Source organism: Nycticebus coucang, chromosome 11, assembly GCF_027406575.1.
Source record: "Nycticebus coucang isolate mNycCou1 chromosome 11, mNycCou1.pri, whole genome shotgun sequence".
Lineage (NCBI taxonomy): Eukaryota > Metazoa > Chordata > Mammalia > Primates > Lorisidae > Nycticebus > Nycticebus coucang.
The window spans coordinates 16,583,200-16,606,321 of record NC_069790.1 but is presented as its reverse complement, the minus strand read 5'-3'; the positions used below and the strand labels follow the sequence as shown (position 1 = coordinate 16,606,321).

General features: G+C 43.0%; 1 protein-coding gene across 3 annotated transcripts in view; it reads left to right on the top strand.

The window, feature by feature from the left end:
• The window catches only part of POU6F2 (POU class 6 homeobox 2), a 516,807-nt gene extending 494,247 nt beyond the window's left edge, over window positions 1-22,560 (top strand). For 2 of the 3 annotated variants that reach the window (XM_053553939.1, XM_053553937.1), the window contains 3 exons: window positions 8,311-8,479; window positions 18,361-18,529; window positions 21,801-22,560. In XM_053553939.1, coding sequence (XP_053409914.1) covers window positions 8,311-8,479; window positions 18,361-18,529; window positions 21,801-22,305 — 843 coding nt within the window. In that variant the 3' untranslated portion in view covers window positions 22,306-22,560. The remainder of the gene's footprint in view (window positions 1-8,310; window positions 8,480-18,360; window positions 18,530-21,800) is intronic. The other variant, XM_053553938.1, reaches the window with a different exon arrangement.
• The last annotated feature ends 562 nt before the right edge of the window (window positions 22,561-23,122 follow it).

The following is a 23,122-nucleotide window of genomic DNA, read 5'->3' as shown; positions in this document are numbered from 1 at the left end:
TGTCAGAGCTGCCTGGTGTACAACAAAATAGGAGTCAGAAAAGGACTAGATGGGAAAAAAGGAGAAATAATAATCTCTGTTCACTTGAAAAAAAATCACTTGATACAAAAACATTTACTTAGTGGAACTCAGAAGTAACCTTTTGTTCCCTCCATGAGATTCTGCACCTCACACAGTGAAACAGGGTGAATTCCCAAAGTCAGACTGGCTCCAGGCCCCCTGGTTTTCTTTCTCCTCATTCCTCTGGGACTGGGAATAGACATAATTGTCACATATATTTATTTTTCCTGTTACTAAATCTTAATAAAAGTTACCAGGAGTGTTCAGCATTGTTAAGGGGATGAAGACATTTGAAAGGAAAATGGTGCAACTTGTAAAATCAAAGCATTAACATTTTTCAGAAATTAAATGCCAGAGCTATCACACTTGGTGACTACCATCCATGAAGGAGCTCAGTTATTCTTCAGTAAGTAGTCTTGGCCTAATAGACAGCTAGGGAGAGGCAGCTTCTTCAAATGAGCTCTCCTAAAATGCCACATGATTATCAAAATTCATCTTTTTTTTCAAGTAAATACAAAAACATACTTGTTTACCAATTTTTAAAAATCAGTTTTTCTTCCTGAATCATTCTCATTTTTTCTCTTAGAGCCACCCAGAATGAGATAAATGAGGCGTGAGGCATTCCCACCCACAAGGGATCTAAAATAGCACAGGAGCTTTCCTAGATGGATAAAATGCATGTGGGCAGCCCCAATACAAAGCAATCCTTTGACCTTCCAGCCTCTCATCTCACTTCTCTGGGCTCACATCTCTCTCCCTGCCAACCTCATCCTGCACGATTCCTGCTCTCTCTACGTCCCGAGTCCCTGGCCTGGAAAGCCTCCTCCCACCCTCCCTGACTGGCGCCCTCCTGCTCATCCAGCCACTGGAATCTGGACGCTCTGTCTCCTCTGTCCCCCATCGCACCTCTCTAAATGCTCTCCCAGAAGCATTTCCCCCTCATCTCTGCTTTTCCCAATGCTGCACTGATTTTTGTCAAACTGTATTGTCATTAAGAGTCTACCCTTCAAAGGCAGGGACACAGGGATTTAGCCCGGTCCACACCTGTGGTGGGTGTTCAGTCAATTGTGTTTCCTTTGGTCGCTGCAGAGTTGTGGTATTCGCTGCCTGTGGCACCACCATCCCCTGGGTGCATTTCTAATTCTGTGACTTCTGCCTTTTGCCAGTATGTACCAAGTCTGTGCCTGCCGGGGGCTTGGGAAGCCCTTTTCCCACGCAGCGCTCTCTCTCTGAATGCAGCCATGCCTTCTTCTCTCCACCCTCTCCCACTTCATTATCTCAACCGCATTCAATCCCCGGGTTCTGCTCTGCGCTGAAATCTCACTCCCGTTGTGTCATTTTCCCCTGCTGAGCTCTTGTTGCACGGTCCAGGCTTGTTTTATGAGTGCCTTGGCCTTCCCCGCCTGCGCTCGAGCGTCTCCACTAAAGCCTTCTCTCCTAACTCTCCTGACTTCTTCACATCCTCACACTGCCTGTACCAGAGGCCCTGCTGTCCTCTTGAATCCTTGAAGCCACTAGCATTCCTGCCAACCGCACTGCCTTGCAGACAGGAGGAGCATGTTCTAGAGCCTTATGTTTGGGGCTCTTCTTCCCACTCAGCTTAAAGAGATGCTTCAGAGTCAGGGAATAGAGCTGAAAGGAAAACTCAGTGCAGGGTTTAGAAGACATTGCTTTTCCTACTTTCCACAAACATAGCTAAAATCTCTCCTGTATCCTCAAAATTTTCCACGGTTGATTAGCCTGATGTCAATTCTAAATCTTCTAGCAAATTGAATACTTGCATTCTCATCCCATCCACAGCAGAAAGAACTCCTCACGGAGACTCAGGTTCTTATGATACCTGGGCTCTGCCATTTTCTTTACCCTTTTTCCTAGAGAAGCTCCTTCCAAAACGAGGTGATCTCCCAACCCCCAGTAGCAGCATCAGCTGTGAACTTGTTAGACATGCAAATTCATTTTTTTTTCACTATATTGCCCTCAGTAGAGTGCCATGGCATCACAACTCACAGCAATCTCAAACTCTTTGGATTCAAGCAATCCTCTTGCCTCAGCCTCCCAAGTAGCTGGGACTACAGGCACCAGCCACAATGCCCTGCTATTTTTTTTAGAGACATGTGATCTTGCTCCTGCTCTGGCTGGTCTCGAACTTATGAGCTCAAACAATCTATTTGGCTTTGCCTCCCAAAGTGCTAGAATTACCCTCAGCCTTGTAGACATGCAAATTCTTGAGGCCCATTCCAGAACTACTAAGTCAGAAATTATGGGGGTGGGGCTCAGGGATATGTGTTTTTCTGATGAACACTAAATCTTGAAAACCACTGGTTTAATTTCTCCTCCAACTTTCTTAAGGTGCATATTACTCACAAAAATTTCTGCCAGGGGAAGGAGGGAGAGTCATGATGTTCGTCCAGAATGTTCTGGCTCCTACATGGCCCCTTAGGGTTCTATTCACTGTCTCCATTGCACCACATGGAGAGTGTAGCCTGTGGTTCACTGTGGCTCCCTGGTGTATTTGCAAAGGGCCAGACCGCCTCCACTTTGCCTTTGCAGATTTGGAGAGGTTTTTCTTCCTTAAATGAATTTCTCTATACTTAATCCTATTTAAATTTTACTGTTGTAGGCATTCACTTTTCCAGTCTATCTAGTACATTCTGCATTTTTATGCCATTTTCCAAGACACTTGCTTCCTCCGTTTATTTTTCTATCAATCATGGATTTAATTAGAAGATGCTTTATTCCAGAAACTAGAACTGTATTAAGGATATAGTGCATTACACATAGGAGATACATGGGAGCAGCAGCACGGAAAATCAGGAAAGCCTCTGCGGTGCGCTGTTATTCCAATCTATTTTGGGTGAATATATTAAACACCCTGGCAGTGCCAAGTTACAGAAGCAAACCAACAAAGCCAGCCTGTGAGCATCAGCAGGAGGCATAAGGCCCTCAGACTCCGCATCTTGCCTCCCCTATTCATCATTCCATGTATGGGACGACATGGGTTCCTCCTTCTCTGGATAGAGCACTGCCCCAGGCTAACAGGGATTGTCCCTCCTCTCTTCTTTCTTGGGGACTCTCCGTGCTCTCAGCCTATTTACACCTGGCTCACAGCTTAAAAGGGGGCAAAAAGAAAGTGATTACGTGAACTTGAATGGAGATAAACATGAGCTCCTTTAGACAGTCTTAGATAGAAAATAAGATCAGACAAACAGGATGCGACACTAAAAAGTGTAAGCTGAGGTTCTACGGATACCAGGAATTAAGTACAGCAAGCAGAAGACAATCCATAAGCAATTCCCTGTCAGGTGTGTCTCCAGACTACACTAAAGCCTCATAATATTTTGGGGTAATCCTCTAGCCACCTGAGAGTATCATGTTTTTGTAAAAGTATGACATTGTAAATACTTTGGGACCTGCAGAGAATAATTACAAAACCAGAAAAATATTAAAGATGTTATGTTATGAAGAAAACACAAAAGAGATGTGTTCAAATTGACAGAACATGGTGATCTACTCCAGGGCAGATCAGCTCAAAAGCATAGCTCACCGCAGTCTGTTGGCTTGAACCTGTCTCATTTGCTCCCACACTTCCCAGCTGGGGCTCCTGCTGTTTCCCTGACTTGTAAGAGCAGATCTCCAATGACTGAACAGGCTCGAGAGGCAGCATGGGGCACGGGGGAAGGGGCACTGGCTGTTATATCAGACTTCAGTGGATTCAAAGCCTACTTAGTTGTGCAATCCCAGATACATCATCGTGTCTTTTTAAGCTTTTGTTTTCTCTTCTGTAATGATAACACCAATACCTAACAAAGAAGGCTATTGCCAGTATTAAAAACAAAATATGTAAAATTACATAGGAAACATCCAATAGATGGGATACATATATTTGGCCTTTCAAGATTAAGGCAATGTGAAACTCGTAAAACATCTCCCTTATAGAAGTTTCTTTCTGGGAAGAAAAAGAAAGAAGCTTTTCCTTCATACTTCTAGTTATTCCCTGACCCCCTGCATTTTCTTTTAGTAAATTATTCCAATTTCTGCAGACAGTTATGTTTTAGGATTCATACATCTATTTATTTTGCCAACAACTGTGCAGTGCAAACCTGTATAATTTTTGCAATTACGTTGGCATTCAAAAAACAACATAATTAAGCCAAGCCCATAATATTTCCCTAATGCTGCTTATTTAAAGTAAATTAAATTTGTGTATTAAACCTCAGAGCTGTTTTTATGAGGTAGATTAAATCTCTGCTTTGTATTTTTGTATTTAATGAGTATATTTTTAAGCACAAAACTTTTAAAGGTTAATATATAAAAATCATAAAATTAAGAACATTAATGACATAGTGCTATATGTCATAGTTTACCGGAAAGAACTATGGGTGATGAAACCTGAAAGTTTGAGGGATGGAAGGAAAGAGAAGAGGCACCTCTGACATCCTCTTTTTCCAAAGAAAGAGGTTACAATGGAGAGGTTAATCTCTAGGCTGATTTTGCTACCTACAGTAGGCTCCAATTCTAGAATTAACAGATACATGTATACACTGACAATTAGAGTAAGATATATATGCTCCATTAGGATGCTACTGATTATTTAATTTTCTTAATTCTTGACAAGTAAAAACTTTTTAAAATTCTAAAAAAAATTATTGTTTTTTCTGCACTGGTTAGACTCTGAAGGTAAGCAAAACCTCAATGTCAAAAAAAAGAAAAAAGACTATTTACTTTGGAAGAAAAATATCTTTCTGAGATTCTTAGAAATCTTAGGTTCCTTTTGACTCTCTCCTTTTTATCGTGCAGACACCAAAAAAGTTCTTATAAAAGCTATTTTATTGTCCTTTCAAATTTCTTCTCCTGCATAGCTTAATGCATAAACCCCAGCCTGCTTTAGTATCTCCTAAGATTGCAGCCTAGTAATTTTTTCTTTACTGAGTTGTGTTCGAGGAAGAAATACTTAAATTGATTATTGTCTTATTCAGTTACTTGATGGTTCTTTACCACACCCAGGGCCAATAAAATATTGATAGAATGGTAAAACCAAAGGCTATCTCATGATTCAGTAACTCAAAACTGTAAAAAGCTTTTGACAAGTATCAGTATTTAGAAGGACAACTCAATAGGTCAGAGGGGATAGATTGACTTGCAAACATCCATCACAATTTATTAAGCAAATTAAAAATAGATTTAATCTTTCATACGTGTCCCCACAGTAAAAAATTTACTGAATTCATTCGTTGATTATATGCTCATCAGCTTAGCTAATTACCTTAGGCAGATGCTGGATGCATATTAATTGGGGGTCCTGTCTACGTTATAACTATCCTTGGTTCACGATCTAGCCTCTACTTAGCACAGCTGAGTCACACTACAGGTGTGTATTTGAAATGTAAATGCAGGCAATTCTGTAGGAGGGACAGAATGTAATCCTGGGAAGACCCCTGAATTCTAATAACTTCTCATAATCATGCCAGATATAACTGCTGCTTAGGAATAACCTGTGGATATGTGACTCCTGAAGAGTCACTACAGGAGAGCAGAAAGGGAAACAGCTCCTGAAGCACATTTCCAAATTAGCCCCTCCCCAACAATTGTTTGAAAGTAAAATGTTAAACTGATGGTTAAAAATGCTTTAAAGACTGAAAATCTCCTAGTACTCTGGGAGGTCTAGGTGAGTGGATTGCTTGAGCTCAGGAGTTTGAGACCAGCCTGAGCAAGAGCAAGACCCCATCTCTACTAAAAACAGAAAAACTAGCCAGGCATTGTGGCAGGTGCCAGTAGTCCAAGCTACTCAGGAGGCTGAGGCAAGAGAATCTCTTTGAGCCCAGGAGTTTGAGGTTGCTGTGAGCTGTGACACCATGGCACTCTACTCACGATGACAGAGTAAGACTCTGTCTCAGAAGAAAAAAAAATTGACAATCCCAAGTGTTGGTGAAGTTGGGGAGCACCTAGAATTCTCATAGATTGCTGGTGGGAATATACAATAGTACAACCACTTAGGAAAATAGTTTGAGAGTTTCTTGAAAAGTGAAAACATGTATTTACACCATGATCGACTAATTCCACTCTTAGGTATTCACATAAGAGAAACGAAAACACAAGTAGGCACACAAAATTGTACATAAATGTGTATAACAGCCCCATAAGAGCCCCAAACTGGAAATAACCCAAACGCCTACCAATAGATGAATGGATAAATAATACACCATTTCCACATATATATACACAAATACTATTCAGCAATAAAAAGGAATGAGTTGCTGATGCATGTAATAACATGGATGAATCTCAAATACAGTATGCCAAGCAAAAAGAAATCAGATAGAAAGAGTACATCCCATATAATTCCACTTCTGGAATCATGTAGACAAAGCACTGGTTGTCGGGGGCAGGGAGTGAGAGGGAAATGGGGTGCAAAGGGGGTGAGGGAACACTGTGGAACAATGAGAAGTTTCTGTATCTTGACTGTGGTGGTTTTACACATGTACATACTTGACAAAACACATCAAACTTTACCTTTGAAATGGGTATAATTTATTATATGTAAATTATATCTTTATATCTTTATAATTTATTATATGTAAATTATATCTTTGAGAGTAAATTCTCAAAACTTTACCTTTGAAATGGGTATAATTTATTATATGTAAATTATATCTTTACATATATGTAATTATATGTAAATTATATAACTTTATAATAAAGTTGAATGGACAGCTGAACACACACTCACATTGGGAAAGCAGTGACAAGTGTGAAGCTGAAACCTCATCCCCCACCCTGCCCCCCAGCTGGCTTAGATGGGTGCTGTTTGGAGGCTGGCTCTCCCACCAAAGTTCACGGCCTGATCGAATCCTATTCCCAGGCTGATTCCTGCACCTCTGTAAAGGTGATGATGGATATAAAAGCACTTTGTAAACCAAAAAATGCTATATCCAGCTCGGCGCCTGTGGCTCAAGCGGCTAAGGCTCCAGCCACATACACCTGAGCTGGCGGGTTCGAATCCAGCCCGGGCTGGCCAAACAACAATGACAGCTACAACCAAAAAATAGCCGGGCGTTGTGGCAGGTGCCTGTAGTCCCAGCTACTTGGGAGGCGGAGGCAGGAGATTCGCTTGAGCCCAGAAGTTGGAGCTTGCTGTGAGCTGTGATGCCACAGCACTCTATCCAGGACAACAGCTTGAGGCTCTGTCTCTAAATAAATAAATAAATAAATAATTTTTTAAAATGCTATATCCAATCAACAAAGGTAGCTAAGAAGAACAACAAATAATGGAGCGAGATCCCTCCCAGCCCTCCAAGTGGAGCTAGAACCTGCAATCATTCCCCTTTCCTCTCTCTTTCCTCTCCTCAACTGAGCTCCTCTCACCAGCAATGATCCTTTGATAACCTGTAAAGGAATAATGAATAAATGAGCACAAGGCAATTTTGCACACAAAATTTTAAAAATCAAATCAATTCTTCTTTGTGGCATTGCAACTAACAGCACAGGCCCCAAGGTCAGACTTTGTAAGTCCAGAGACCCCATCCTCGGCACGGCCTGGAGGAACCTGGAAAATCCCTTAACTTCTCTGCGTCTGGACTTCCCTGTTTGTAAAAGAGGGGTCCCAATAGTGCTCATACTGCAGACTGCTGAGAATTAAGAGAATGTCCTTAACACAGTGGCTGGCACAGGGTAAGAGAATAACAATGGACAGCTACAGATATTACTGGATATTTTGGTCCTGACTCCTTGCCTTCTCTCTTAATTTTTTGTGTGATATCAGAGAGCATTTGATCAACTCTGCAGTAATCTCTCCAGACTCCTGAGTCTGGGGGAGCAGACAGTTCTCATACTAGTTACATAAGATAAAATGGTGAGACACAGCTGCACCTTTAAGTTTGAATTTTGCATTCCTAGTTGATTATGTTATATTTTAATCTACACTTCCTTGAGAAGCCTGTCAAGTATACTGTAATTATATGAATAGTCAGAAGTCCAGCCACACACACCATGGTCAAGAAATGTAGAAAATTGGGTGCTCTAGCAAGTCAGTAGGGAATTAATAATATATGTAGAATTACTAATAAAATGCCTGTCAAGCAATCGGCAACATATTTGATACAAAAATTCCCACCTGTTGTGTAGGGCGTGCTGAGAACCATATATTCTTGGAAACAAAGTGACTCAACCCCAGATGAAACTTCTGTTCCCTGGCATTTTCCCCCTAATTTTTCATTCATTTGTGTATTTTGTTTTCCACATCCCGCCATGTAGCTCCACCAACCCTCCCAGACGTCAGTGGGTCAAGCAGCCTCCCAAGGCAACCTTCTGCACCTGGCTCACAGCCAAGCGTCCATGTCTCAAAGTCCAGTCCGGCAGGCTTCCTCTTCTTCCTCCTCATCCTCCTCTTCTTCAGCTTTGAGCGTGGGCCAGTTAGTCAGCAGTAAGTATCTTTTCTGGCTCAATTTAAATCATGGTGGCCTTCTCATTGCCTGTTTGCAATGTCTCTCTCTCTCTCTCTCTCTCTCTCTCTCTCTCTCTCTTTTTCTCTCTCTCCCTCTCCCTTTCTCTCTGCTTCTCCTCCCCACAGAGGAATTTCCTGGCACTGCTAGGCCAGTACTGGGATGAAGTCCATGTCCAAGGCCAATGGTTCCTTAGGGAAGCAGACCCCTGAGCACGCCACCTGGATTAGAGCACGTTTGCCACAGGGGCCATCCTAAAGTGACTCCTGATGTGCTGAGTCAGTCCTGCCACTTCAGAGGGTAAAAACTGATCAGCTTGCAAGGCATGAGCCACATAGCTCAGAACTGAAATAACCAACAACAGGCACTCAGCTGGCAGGCCAAGCTGCTTTTCGATGTGTTTGAAGTCCCCTGCCGTTCTATTTGTAGGTGTCACAGGAAATAAAAGAGAGCATGCCTGTAGGCGGGTGGGTGTGTGTGCACAATGAGCCTCCTTCAGTGGCATGTGGGGGAAGCTGCATGGGCTGCAACCAGATGGGAAATCTCTGAACAACCATTCATAAAATAAAATAAGCCTGCAAGTCTGCCTCCTTGACCAGGTAAGACACACACACACACACACACATATTTTTAGAAATGGTATTTGGCCCTAGGTGAAAATAGCATATTTTATCACATGCTAATAGAAGCATATTAAGATCACAGAACAATGGACTTGATTTAATGTCAGTAATTAACTTTCAGTGCAATTTTTACTCATGTATAAAATCATAGAACATGTACACAGATTGCATTCTTAGGGACCCAAAATCCAGTGGCTGTGGGTTTAAGCGTCTGTGCCACAAAATGAGGGGTACATGAGGAGGAACTGTGGTCAAGTTTCATGAAAGATCCGTTACAACAGGAACATATTAGGGGCCAATCTGGTAACACAAAGCAAAATCGAGGGTTTCCATGTCCTCCCCACACAGGAAAACCACCTAACAGAAAATTTTCATTGGATATATATATATATATATATATCCAATTATATATACATATATCCATTTTCATTGGATATATATATATATATCCAATTATGTGGATAATTCAGGCAAGAAAGATGCTTATGGGTGGAGAAAAGAATGGTATGAGACATTATGGAAGATGTTAAATTCCCAGGTAATTCAGTAGACTAGGCTGATGCTCTTGATCTTAAAAATGGGTCAAAACCCATCAGAATTTCAGGGTACATCTGCAGTTTTCCATCCACCATATTTTAGGTTGTTTAGATACACAACCCTTTCCGTTTGGGCCAGAAACCCTAGTCTTACTTGAATAAATTCATAAATAAAATTAACTTAATTATAGCCAGATTTTCCCCATTGAAAAAAAAAAAACTTCTCTTAGGGTTGTTGTGGGAAAAGGTTCAAACTTTGTTCCAACCCTGCATAAGTTTCTGCAAAATGTTATGTTTCTAAATGGAGCAGGGTCATAAATTTAGGATAGGCTGTTACATCTTGGTCCTGAAAGAAAAGGCAACAAAGTTAAGCATCTTATCAAGAAGAAATAAGTTAAATATGAAATAAAAGTACAAACCACACCCCACACCCCCCAGCCACGAATACAGCAATTTATACAAGGTTAATAGTTAATACATGTTAGACGGGTACAAAATCGGATGAATGGATGGATGAACAGCAGACAGGTAGGTGGGACTGGGTTCACCCTAGTCACTTGTCACAAGCTGGAGAGGGTAGGATTAACCTTTTTCAGAAATCAGTAACAGTTACATAATAGAACAGATGGAATTTCAATTGCACAGTGGCCATTGGGACATCAAAGTTCTAGGTTTATGATGAGTGAACCATATCACATATCCTTGATGTGAAATAGAAAGACTCGGGGGAAAGAGACTTTTTTACCACATGCACTTGAAGCAGAACACTCCAAATTCATATGCAAAGCCTGAAAAGGAAGCCCAGCTAGCTCTATAGTCTTCTCTGGCAGGCATACGAGGGTCTAACAGCACCACTGGCAGTCAGATTTTGCAAAAACCCATTGCTAGCACTTCCAGTGCTAAAAATTTTAAGTATGTTTTGTTTAGTTAATTCCCTTCTGTTTCAACCCAGCCACAGAATGAATAATACGTGGGTCATATCCCTCTGGTTCCATAATTTGTATGATGGTTCACAGAACTCAGGGCAACATTTAACATTTACTATAAATGATATGGTACAAAATCCAGAAGAACAGCCAGATGAACAGGTATACAGGGCCAGGTCTAAATGGATCCCGAGTGCAAGATCATCTATCCCCATGGAGTTGATATGCACCACCCTTTAGGCACATGGATGTGTTCACCAACCCTGAAGCTCTCCAAATGCCATACTTTAGTGATTTTCATGGAGGCTTTATTGTGTAGTCATGACTGATTATTAACTCAATCTCTAGTTCTTCTCCCTCTTGGAGGATATGGGTGGGAAAGAATGTTCCAAGCTTCTAATCACAGCTTGGTCATTCTGAATGCCAGCCACCATCCTGAAGCTATCCCAGAGCCCACGAAGGATAACCTCATTAGAACAAAAGGTATTCCTATCACCAAGGCAATTCCAAGTGATTTAGGAGCTCTATCAGGAGTTGGAGTCAAAGACTAAATATTACAACAAAATATGCTCCTAGCACCCCCATCATTTAGGAAATTATAAGGATTTTAGTAGATCTGTGGCAGGAATCCAGGACAGAGACCAAATATATATATCTCACTATATCACAATATCACAGAACCTTTGGTCAAAACCATGGCCAATGAAGAGTCCACGTTATCATCAAGGACTCTCACCCTAATGTTGGCCAACCTGTCAGATGCCAGATGAACATATTAAAAACTTTCCCACTACCAGCAAAGGAATGCCAAGTTAATGTCTTAGTAAGGAAGCAGAATCTTTATAGGCAAAGAACAGCTCATCTAGGCTCGGAATTACCAAATATGCATACTTGCTAGAATATCTGCCCAGCACCTGTTCATGGTACCTACACATCTTGCCCTCTGTTAAAAATTGCTCCATCTCCATGGTCAACAGGGGTAGATATAGTTTCTATAAACAGGGTTTTTAGAAAATCTAGGAAAAAAGTCAAACTTTTCTTGACTTGACAAATGTCCCAATTTGGCTTAGGATTTACAGCGTGCCATTTAGAACAAGGTACATTTGAGGGTCTTGATTACTTACTTTTTTTTTTTTTCCAGTACGCTTTACAAAAAAAAAAAAAACATTAGCTTGATACTTAAACAGCAAAGGACTTACCGCTAGTCCCAGCAAAACTGAAACTATGAAGTAGACGTACAGATGCCTGGCAATAGCATACAGTTCACGCCACCTTCCAAAACCCAGCCAAGTCAAGACTGCAAGGCTTGTGGTCCAAAAGTACATTGCACATTCTCAAATGGTTTCTTATTTCTCAGAAATATTTGGTAAATATGCCCATTATTTGTTGTGAGAAAACACTAAAAATAGATAGAGGTTTGCACAAGATGTTAATTCATATTTTTGGAAGCTTCCTTAAAGGTGCATATTTCTCCCATAATAACCCCATAGTCATGGAAGGATGGTGTTGATGTGTGGTGACCGCCTGACCCACAGCAACACCTTCCCAATAACCCAGCTAACAGAGAGAAGGAACAAAATTTAAAAAACAATAAAAGCAGAACATCTGTCCTGAGCATTCCATTCACTGTGGGGCCAGTGACCATGCAACCAGATTCTACAAAACAGATGGGTTTTCACACACTTTGCACTTACCTCCCATAAATTTTTTTTTTACTTTTCAATCCATGCATATGAGATTTGATTCGGGAACCATCACCATTATACTTATGAGTAATTTTCCATGTGAGTTTATCCTAACTCTCCAGGCCAGTTAATCTCTCTACAGGTTGATCAAGGGTCAGACTCAGACTGGACCCTGGGCGTCATTGCTCTTGCTGGCCCTGTATTTCATGTACTGAACCAACTTAATCTGGAGCAAACTTCTATGAAAGGTGTTACTTCCTCCACAGTCCAGAAAAAAAAAAAAAAAAAAAAAACCAGACTGGTTGCCCTCAAGCTGCTTAAAGGTGCTATATCCACCACATGGGAACTCTGAGCGTTCCTCCTGAAGTTCTCACAAGGTGGGCTCAGATTCATCCTTAAAATTAACCCCGCCTCCCCAGAGCCAGGAGAATGGGTGACAGAAAGCCAGACTGACCTGCTCCAGGGCAGAATGTCAAACTCAGAGTTAGGTTGAGAGCTCAGGCAACATTCCAGGAAAGCCTCCATTACCACATTCACCTCTTCTTTCCCCTCCTTAAGCTGAAAAACATAGAGGGTCTGACAATTAAGTTTGAGAACTCATCCTAGAAAAAGTGCTACATACCTCATTGCTGAATATCACTATGATTACTTTCCAAGTACTCCCCTTGGGAAGCTATATACCAACACCAGCATCTATTCCACACTTTAAAGCAATTTTGGAACTCTTTTTCTGGAATGGCCATCAGAACTGTCATCATATCACCCTTAATGTCCTAAATGTCTTCAAAATGTCTTCCTTTCAATATTTTGTTTATCTTGGGGTAAACAAAATAGTTACTGGGGGCCAGATCAGGTGAGTAGGGAGGGCTAAAAACTCCCTTGGCCAGGTGTAGTGGCTCACGCCTATAATCCTAGCACTCTGGGAGGCTGAGGCAGGTGGATAGCTTGAGCTCACAAGTTCGAGACAAGCCTGAGCAAAAAGAGAGACCCTGTCTCTAATAAAAATAGAAAAACTGAGGCAAGAGGATCACTTGAGCCCAAGAGTTGGAGGTTGCTGTGGGCTATGATGTCACGATACTCCACCCATGCAAGAGCCATGAGTTGCTGGCAAAAAGTTCAGGTCGTTTTTGTGTAAATTTTCATGCAGCATTTTCAGCACTTCTAAGTAGTAAACTTGGTTCCCTCTTTGTCCAATTGGTACAAATTCATAATGAACAATCCCTCTGATATCAAAGGAGGTTAGTGACTCTTGTTTTGACTCTTGATTTAGACTGACAGAACTTTTTTGGTCATGGAGAATTGGCTGACTTCCATTGTGCACTTTGACACTTTGTTTCAGGGTTATATTGGTACACCTATGTTTCATCATTAGGATAACACAGCCCAAAACATCAGCTTGCCTCTCCAAAAGGTCTTGGCAAACTTCCACTGTCCTTTATTTTTGTTCATCAGTGAGCTCCTTCAGGATGATTTTTGCATACACCTTCCTCATGCCAAGATTTTCAGTTAAAGTTTTCCTGTTTCTAGGTTTTTACTTGGTCTGCTATGCTTCTGACAGCCAGCCAATGACTTTAATGCATAATTCAACAAATTTTTGCAATGTTTTCATCAGTTCTGCTCACTATTGGCCATCCAGACCTCTCTCCATCACTGACATTTTCTCTCCTCTCAGAAAAACATTTAATCCATTTGTACACTGCCATTTTCTTCATGGCATTATCCCCATAAACTTGAACATTATCCCTGATTTCACCTCCACTCTTGCAAAGTTTAACAAAAAATTTAATGTTTATTCTTTGCTCTAAATCTCACAATGGCACACAAAAACACGTAGTAAAAAAAATGAACACCACTCAGCAAGACACCTGCAAGCATCAACAAGAAGAGGGCTGTGAGACACTGATATACCAAAGTTATGAAGCCTTCCTGAGTTGTCTGTATGGTGCTTCCAACAAAAGCACATGGTGGCAAGTTCATGAACTTAATTTTCAGGTCTTGTATATTCCGAAGGAAGGGAAATTGTTCTCGAAGTGAAATAACCTCAAGAATTTTAGGAAAGAAACTAGGGGATAAAAGATAGCATTAATATTCTGATTAATTGAAAATATCTTACAGACACCATCTAACAAAGTCCCACAAGTTCTAATCAGGGTAAAGCTAATATTTGTCTAGGTATAGACCTCTTTTTTGGATGGGGAGATTTCTATAATCCTGGAACCCATGGAGCAAAACCATAATAATACATTTTGCCATCTGAGTTTTATGGGTAAGAACATTAATGTAAAGAAAGCTGAGTAGCTCACCTGCAGCAATCAAAAAAATGCACAAAGAGATACTGAGTTCCCTTCCCCACCCCTTGTCCAGTAGAACATCACCTTGTTTAAGAATTCCTCTTTTATCACTTCTCTAAGTAGAACCAGGAGAAAGTATAAGAGTGGAAACTATGTGAGAAGAGGAAGAAGAAGTCCAGTTTTCTGCTGTGCTGAAAGATTGTTGGGGCCTCATAGAAGATGCCGGGCTCAGTGGCCCAGGCACCTGCCCATCTCTCTGAGCTTTAGCGTGAAAGAACAATAATCCATACAACACTGCTAAGGCACAGGAGCTAAGAGTCCACCGCTTCCTTTTTAACTCTGGTTATTGTCAGTGCTCTGCCAAAAAGCAACCTGCACAATCACAAATACGGATTTAGTTCCTAGTCTCAAGGAACTGGCAAGGAGACACAAGCAATAGAGGCAGCAGGAGAAGAGAAGAAAGGTGACAGGATATGCGTTCACATGAAACCGCAACTCGAGCCATAGACCTGCCTAGCAGGCTGGGCTAAGTCAGACCCGGAGACTGAAGCCGACCACTGACACCCTACAGATAAACACCTGCCCCACCCCTGCTGGGGAATTCAATTGACCCTGGTTGATCTAGAGATAGGGCTAATAAAGGCAAAGATTTTACTCCCCCAAAGGAATCAGACAAAAACCCTCTCCCCAACCACAGGCTACCCTGGCAATACCGGCCTGCTGACACCTGGACCTGGCCACTTGCCATCCATGGTGGAGGCCTGCCCAGAAGCCCCTCTGGCCCATTCAGCCAACCCAGGTGGGGCAGCAGGTTTTCTGGAGTAGTGACACCTGCTGAATAATCATAGTGAAGGGTCAGGAAAGACGACATAGAGGGTATCCCGCCCAGCCTGGGTCAGGCCAGAGCCTCAGATACGGGCTTCCGTGTGACATCAGTGGCTCCCTGCCTCAGAATCACCTGTGGTCCTTGTTAAAAATGTACATCTCTAGGCCCCAGAAGGTGACTCTGATACCTGCCAAATTTGAAAAACCACAGTTGGGTGCATCTGTAGCTCAAAGGAGTAGGGTGCCAGCCCTATATACTAGAGGTGGCGGGTTCAAACCTGGCCCCGTCAAAAACTGCAAAAAAAAAAACCCACAGTCCTAAAGCCATATTGTTACAAAGACAATCTCCAGCTTGTGTAGTGTTGGTTTGAGACCTCCAGGCCCACCCTTGCAAGGCTGCCAGCCCCTCTTCCTTCTCTCCTGGGAGAAGCCAGGCCCCTGTCCCACTGTATGTACCATTCTCTGTCAAGGTCCCCCCGTGCTCCAATCCAGAGTTTCTCAACTATTATTTTATTAGCACCCCACTCCCCTTGCAAGGAGGCTCTTTAGATTTATTTTGTCCTAATTGTCCTCCTTTCCCCCTCAACATTTTAGTGCACAAATATCCTGCCCATCTGTTCTGTTGACACATCGTGGCCCTTTGAGAAGCCGCAACCATTGTACTATCTGAGACTTTTCCTGCTCCCTGCCTCCTCCCCAATCAATATGAGCTCGTGTTCTAAAGGTGGGGTCACAAAACAGGCTGAGCAGGCAGTAGGCCGCGGGCGGGTTGGCAGGAGGATGCCAAGGAGTGGAAAGGGCACACAGAATCAGTCCCAGCTGATTCTGCCAAATGCAGATACACATCTGGTGCAGCCAAATCTTCTGACGTTTCAAAGAACCTGGAGAACCTAGATTTTTCCTTAGTAATAGATGTTTACATGTTGGCAAGTAATTTTTTTTAAATCGCAAGCACTAGGAAATCTGGGTTTTATTTGCAGGCTACTCATTTGCAACTTCTGCTCTAGGGATTTTTTTCACGAAGCAACAAGAGAAGAGGCTCAAGGCAGCCAGATGTGACCTCCCACGATCCGTAGCAAGTCCAGGCGGACATGCTGGTGGGATGTAAGATCCCAGCTCAGCCTCCACCAGGGATGGCCCAAACACATCTTTCAGTAACCAAGTGTTGCCAGCCTGGGGTGAGGGATAGTTCAGGGAGAAAAAAGAAGATTTTAATTCATCTTTGCCAAACCAGGTTTATAGTCACCCTCCCTGCTCCGCGCCGCACACATGGATTCTCAGTGTCCTGTCCAGAAATAGTCACCCTACTCCACCCTAGCAACCCTGCCGCCTGCTGCTGTCCCCTGCCCCTGCCTCCTCTGTTCCCACACTCGTCACACTGACTAGATATGGGCCCTCCCTTCTCTGAAAGCTGCCCACTGGCAAGGCCCAGATGGATCCTTCCTGGGGTTCTCTCTCCCTTGTCTGCACACCGGGCTGGTGTCACACTCTTAGTTCTTGATTATTCTCTACCTGCTACTTTTCTCTAATTGCTTCTCAAGCATTAGTATTGGATCCCAACTTCCTAAGATGGTAAACTCCACCGAAGCTCGGACAGTTTCCAGTGTTTCTTACACCCCTTCCCTCCACTCAGGGAGGTCACGTTAAAAAACACATACATACTGATCACAGTGGTTGTACCACTTTTCAATCTTTCCACAACAAAATTACGACAATGAAATGTAAACATTCTACAGACCATCCCCCCTTTTTTTAATGTGAATAAAGTTACGACGTGCACCTGTATTGCTGATTCTATTTGCAGAGTCTGTTTTCTTTGGGCTGGAGGGGAGTTCCCACCCCCATAATAAGAGGATCTATACATGAAGCTCCTAGCTCCACATAGATATTAACATCTTCATTTAAAAGTTCATGAAAAAATGGCTCTTGGCACACAAATACTTAATTGTTTTTTGGGTCTTTTTTTCATAACAACCAGAGTTTCTACAGCCCTGAGCCCAGAAGAGCGATATAGTCCACGGCAGTCCTTGGACAAATACTTGAATTTGCTGAAATTGATGGGTTATTGTGCAGAAAAAGGAAGGAAAAACTTTTCACCTAAGTGGGAGGAATGAGTGAGGAACAATAGAGTCAGCTCACAGGGAGAGTGGCTTCACTACAGGCAGGACTGAGCAGCACTTTGAAACCCTCTACCATCCCCAACCCATGCTGTCTGCAGCTTGGTGTACGCTTTCATTTATCCAGGGATCAGTAGCCAGGGGGGTGAAGTTTCATTCTCCAGCTGTTGTGTCATTTCCCTTGATAAGTCCTAAATTGACCGCGTTATCCAGCACCGAAGGAGCCTTCCTGTGGCAGGCATTTTTTATTATGTGCCCTTTCAGGGGACAAAGGCGTCTGTGTCAGTAAACTGCTATGGGGGGAGGGGAAAGACAATATTATTCTCACAGTTTCATAAGCACACTCTTCTGAGGGGTTAATGTGAATGTAAGAAATTAGGCAGCATTACGGTCTGTTAGCCTGGCTGCCTTGGTGACCAAGCAAAGGAAGAAACACAAAACATTATTTTCTTCTAGGGCAATTTTTAGCAACTAATGATTCCAAATTAAGACAATTCAAATGGAAACCTTTCCACTTTTGTATGTTTGCATACTGTTTGAAAATATATATAGGCAAAATGGAGTTGCACGCCCACCGTGCCTGCCCATGTTGGTTGTTATTTGAAGAGCATGTTCTCGTGTTGGGCAGGTGCAGTGGAAGCAAGCTGCAGTTTTTTCAGGGTTAGAAACATCTCGAAGGATGATTTGTGGAGTTGAGGGTGGAATCTCTCGAATGCTTCGCGTGGGAGACAAAGACAATGATGCTGGTTTCCTACCGTTCTGCTGTTGAAGAGAGCCACTTTCTCACAAACCATAACAAACAGACAATGCTCGATTGTATGGTGACCTATTGATCCTATTTTTAAAAACATCTCCACAGATCCTCAAATGGCAGCGGGTGAGGTGGATGGGGTTAATCTGGAGGAGATCCGAGAATTTGCCAAAGCTTTTAAAATCCGACGCCTGTCCCTTGGCCTGACCCAGACTCAGGTGGGCCAGGCCCTCAGTGCTACAGAGGGGCCCGCGTACAGCCAGTCGGCCATCTGCAGGTAACCCGCGCCCGCATGCTGTCACCTCTCCTGGCCGGCCTGGGCCTGCTTTGTCCTCGCGGCTCAGCTTTTCTTCTTTGGGTGGGCAAAGCTGAGGGGCAGAGTGTGGGAACAAAGTTGGGGGCAGCTATATACTGGGATGGGTGATCTTGATGCAAATAAAGACGCTGAAGCAGATTTTGGGGTCCTGGCCCAATAACTCCTGTCAACTCACAAAGAACTTCCAAGGCGGTCTCATTGGAAATACACTACCTGGAGCCAGGCACCTTCCTCTGGGCCCACACGCCTATGCAGCTGAGAGTCACCAACTGCTGTGTACGCACAGGTATCCCGAGCAAATGTTGTAAAGGTGCCAGTACTAATTTGTGTTAACATTTCCACTACTTCTGCCCAGAGATGGCTATCTGGGTTTTCCAGGAAAATACACATCTAAAATAAAAATATTAACCATCTTGTGACCTTGAAGGTTTTAACTTGCCTTCCCAAATACAGCTTTAAAAACACATTTAAAAAAAAAAAAAAGAAGCAGCAGCTGCTTTAAATGGCTCAGAAAAGGGTAGTGAGAATCTGGCCTAACCTTGTCCACCACCAGCATCCCCCAAATTAAATAAATAAATGACAGAATCCAGCCTTGGTTGTGTTCAAGTTGATCCGGGTTAAGCGTCAGAAGCAGACCCCATGCACGCATGTGTGTCTGTTGTACTAATCCCATGTTTATGCATGAGCTAACAAAGGCACTCGGTAAGAGCTTTTTCCTCCTGGGCAATGCCTTATGAGTCCTCCTCCATAAGGAAAAGCCAAGAAACCAACTCTAAACTCATTTAAGTGGATTTTGTTCTTGGTGATCCATGAAATGCTGTCTTTTTATCTGCTCTTTATACTTTTAATGTATTCCCCAAAGGACGGAAGTGTACTTTTCCTGCAGTTTAAGACTAAGGTTATAAATAACATCAGTATGGGGTAGTAGCTTGCAGCTCACATTTTGCTCAATGATTTTCCATAAAACCCATTGATTGTTGTTAAATACAAAAAGCACCATAGGATCCTCTCACTTCTATGGCCTCCCCTACTGTTTTTTCTTATAAGATACCTCCCTGTAGAAAATAACCTTTATTCAGTCTATACAAGGATACTACTGCTGGGAAATTTGTTTCAAGGCTTGTATATGTTATTCCAAACGACATATACAGAAGCATCAACACTAACGAGCAGCATCAGTGATATGAATACCATTGCTCCCTGTTGGGAAACATTAATTTTGTTTCATCTTGACAGACTTGGGATAAAGGCAGCCACAGGTTTTTAAGTTGTTGCCAATTTTCTGCTGGTGCTAAATTCTTCCTTCGCTTATTTTTAGTCCTAAAATGTGAATTCTTTTATTGATGTAAGTGCTAACTAATGTTTCAACTCATATACCTAGCGTTTCTTGGGCATTCCCAATCACATATGTTGATTTCTAAAATCTTCCCTAAAAGGGAGCCAAAAAGGTTGCCGCTAAAATGCACAGACCTTGGGAATTCCCAGTACAATAAGACAGGTCAGATGCCTTGATTCTGGGGCAGCTGTATGTTGAGATTCTAGCTTCCAGCATTTCAGTGAGATCAGCGTAGGAGCTACCTACCAAGGAGGGAGAAAAAGATCCCACCCATACATTCAATAGCCCTATTACAAACTCTGTCCCCTGATGCCATGGCTGTGTAAAGCCGGTTGTCACACTATCAACAGTTGAAGCTCTGGGGCTTTTATGGTGAACCATGGCAAAATGTGGTATGTGGCAAATTAGCGTGAGAATGAGAGCTTTGGGGGAGCTTGCCTCAAATGACAAGCTCATAGATAACATTAATTGATTCCTTCACTTTGTATTGAAAGCAAATGCCCTTCTTCCCTCCTTTACCAGTACTGGAAGTTGAGTTTTTCAAAAATTAACAAATAATTCCTTGAACTTTGCATGAGAGGGAATGTTATGGCAATCTCATCAAGATTTAACATTCTTTCGGTAAAATGTGCTACCGAAAGTAAAACTATGGTGCACAAAGAAAGCCTATTCATTTCTGTCCTTTTGCAAACATCCTCACTAAATATATTCTGCCTTATAAATGTGGGCCCATTTTAGCTCTGTGAGAACAGGCCATTGTAGTAAGTCCCATTCCTCAATCAGGCACAGTGCACTTTAAAAGAGAGAGGGGAATTCTATGTATCCAAAGTTGTCATACTGGACGATTATGAGTTTGGATACAGAATAAGCAAACAAAAGGAATTGGTAGTTTTTTTTGTTGTTTTTCATTGGTAGTGAGTATGAGTTTGGTCCAAGATGACCTCTTAAAACACTCTATATAATTTTGTCCAAGATGCTTCATATTTTTTAAAGTCAATGTAGCAAAGAATTGCTGATGGCAATTGATATATAGAAGACCTCATTTACAGAAAATGATATCGTTCCAGTACAGTTTGCAGATATCACACATTAAACACAGCTTGATGCCCTGGTACAAAAGTACACTATCATGCCGTACGGTGGCCTGTGTTTGGAAGGCATGAGGTGGCCTTAGCACATCCAGGGATGGGTATATTCCATAGTAATTACAATGTGTCCAGCTGTTTGAGCCAGAACACTAAAGTAGCAATGGGCTGTGTTCCACCTGGAAAGGGGGCATGTTGTTAACTTACCTATGGTGAAAATTGTTTGTTCCCGACGAGAGAGAAAAAGACAAGTTAAAATGAGGCAGGAGAGCGATAAAAAGGGAGCCATAAAAGAAACGTCCCAGTCGCCATCACTGACTCTGATAATAGCTATCACATTTTCATAACCAAGTCAATAAGGGTGGAGGGAGATTTAAAGAAAACCAAACGCAAAACATAGAATCATTTTACTTAAAAGCCCGTGACAATTGTTGTCTTTGATGTCATTTTCTGGCGTTAATTTTTTGCCGTAAGGATTCTTGAGATTGGGGAAATGAAGCTGGAACCATAGAACTAAAGGCTTAGCTCACAGAGCTCGCGGGGGAAAGGCCCGCGACTTGCCTGCGTGCCCGCGTTGCTAACCCGCGCGTCCCGCTGTCGCCTGTCCCGCCCGTGTGCGCATGCGCGTGTGGGGTTTGCATGCGCTGGCTTGGAGCAGCTGGGGTGGGGGCGGGGCGCTGTCGGGGGCGGGGCGGGGCTGGCTATTAACCTGCAGTGAAGTCGCCCTGCCAGGCAGTCAGGCAGGCAGGCAGGAGGCCCACCCTGGCAGAGCACTCAGTGTAAGACTGTTCTTTCTCAATTTTCCCCCCAGACACACCATCCTGAGAAGCCACTTTTTCCTACCACAGGAAGCCCAAGAGAACACTATAGCTAGCAGTCTGACAGCCAAACTGAACCCTGGCCTTTTGTATCCTGCCAGGTTTGAAAAGCTGGACATCACCCCTAAAAGTGCCCAGAAGATCAAGCCGGTGCTTGAGCGGTGGATGGCCGAGGCTGAGGCCCGCCATCGCGCAGGTATGCAGAACCTGACCGAGTTTATCGGGAGCGAACCGTCCAAAAAGCGCAAGCGGCGCACCTCCTTCACACCCCAGGCCCTAGAGATCCTTAATGCTCACTTTGAGAAGAACACGCACCCCTCCGGGCAGGAAATGACGGAAATTGCCGAGAAGCTGAACTATGACCGGGAAGTAGTTAGGGTTTGGTTCTGCAATAAGAGGCAGGCCCTGAAGAACACGATCAAACGCTTGAAACAGCACGAGCCGGCCTCGGCCGTGCCCCTGGAGCCCTTAACAGACTCTCTGGAGGAAAACTCGTAAAGAGACGCAAAATCCACAGAAACTAAACCCCTCCACCCTCGGGACGCCGCAAAAACAAACACACAAACAAAAACAAAAAGAAGAAAAAAGAAATGAAATTCAATTTCAAAACAGCCCCAGTCATCATCACTCTTGTAAGTAAAAGACTAAGAAAACTACCAAGTGGACAGAATGGTTAGTACGTGTCCGGTGGTTTTTCCAAAAAGGAAAAGGAAAATTTATAAACAAGGAGTAAATACCACCACCCTGGAGGTGTGTGTGGTGGGCTAGTTCCCGTCCCCCACCTGTCTTCCCAAAGCCAATTTTTTTAATGGACGTAAAGCAAACCAAATAACCACATACTCTCTTTCTGTATATTATGAAAATACGAACACGTTTTAAGAAACAAGGAAAACTAAAAAGAAACGAAACCAAAAACCAACAATCAACACTTTTACCGTTCAAAGCGAATACAAGCCTGCCACCTGGAGGCAGGACCGCCTCCCTTCGGGCTCTAAGTGCTGAACACGATGAAACCTTCTAACCAAAGTCAGAATCGAGGCATCGCAGACGCGCTCGCCCGGCTACTCTCCGCGCGTGAAGTTGTGTTACGAATTTTTACATTTGTACTAACGGAAAAATAGGAAGCCTGATTTCTCCCATCTTTCCCATCTGTTGTCTCCACCCCTGGGGTGGGTACCATGGTTGAAGCCATTCTGTGAGGCTCACTGTGGGATCTTTGGGGGGGAGGGTGGCTTTATTTTCTTTCTTTTATTGGGGGGGGGGGCATCCTGGATCGTGTGCCAAAGCATTCGTTGCTTCTTTCTCACTATGACTT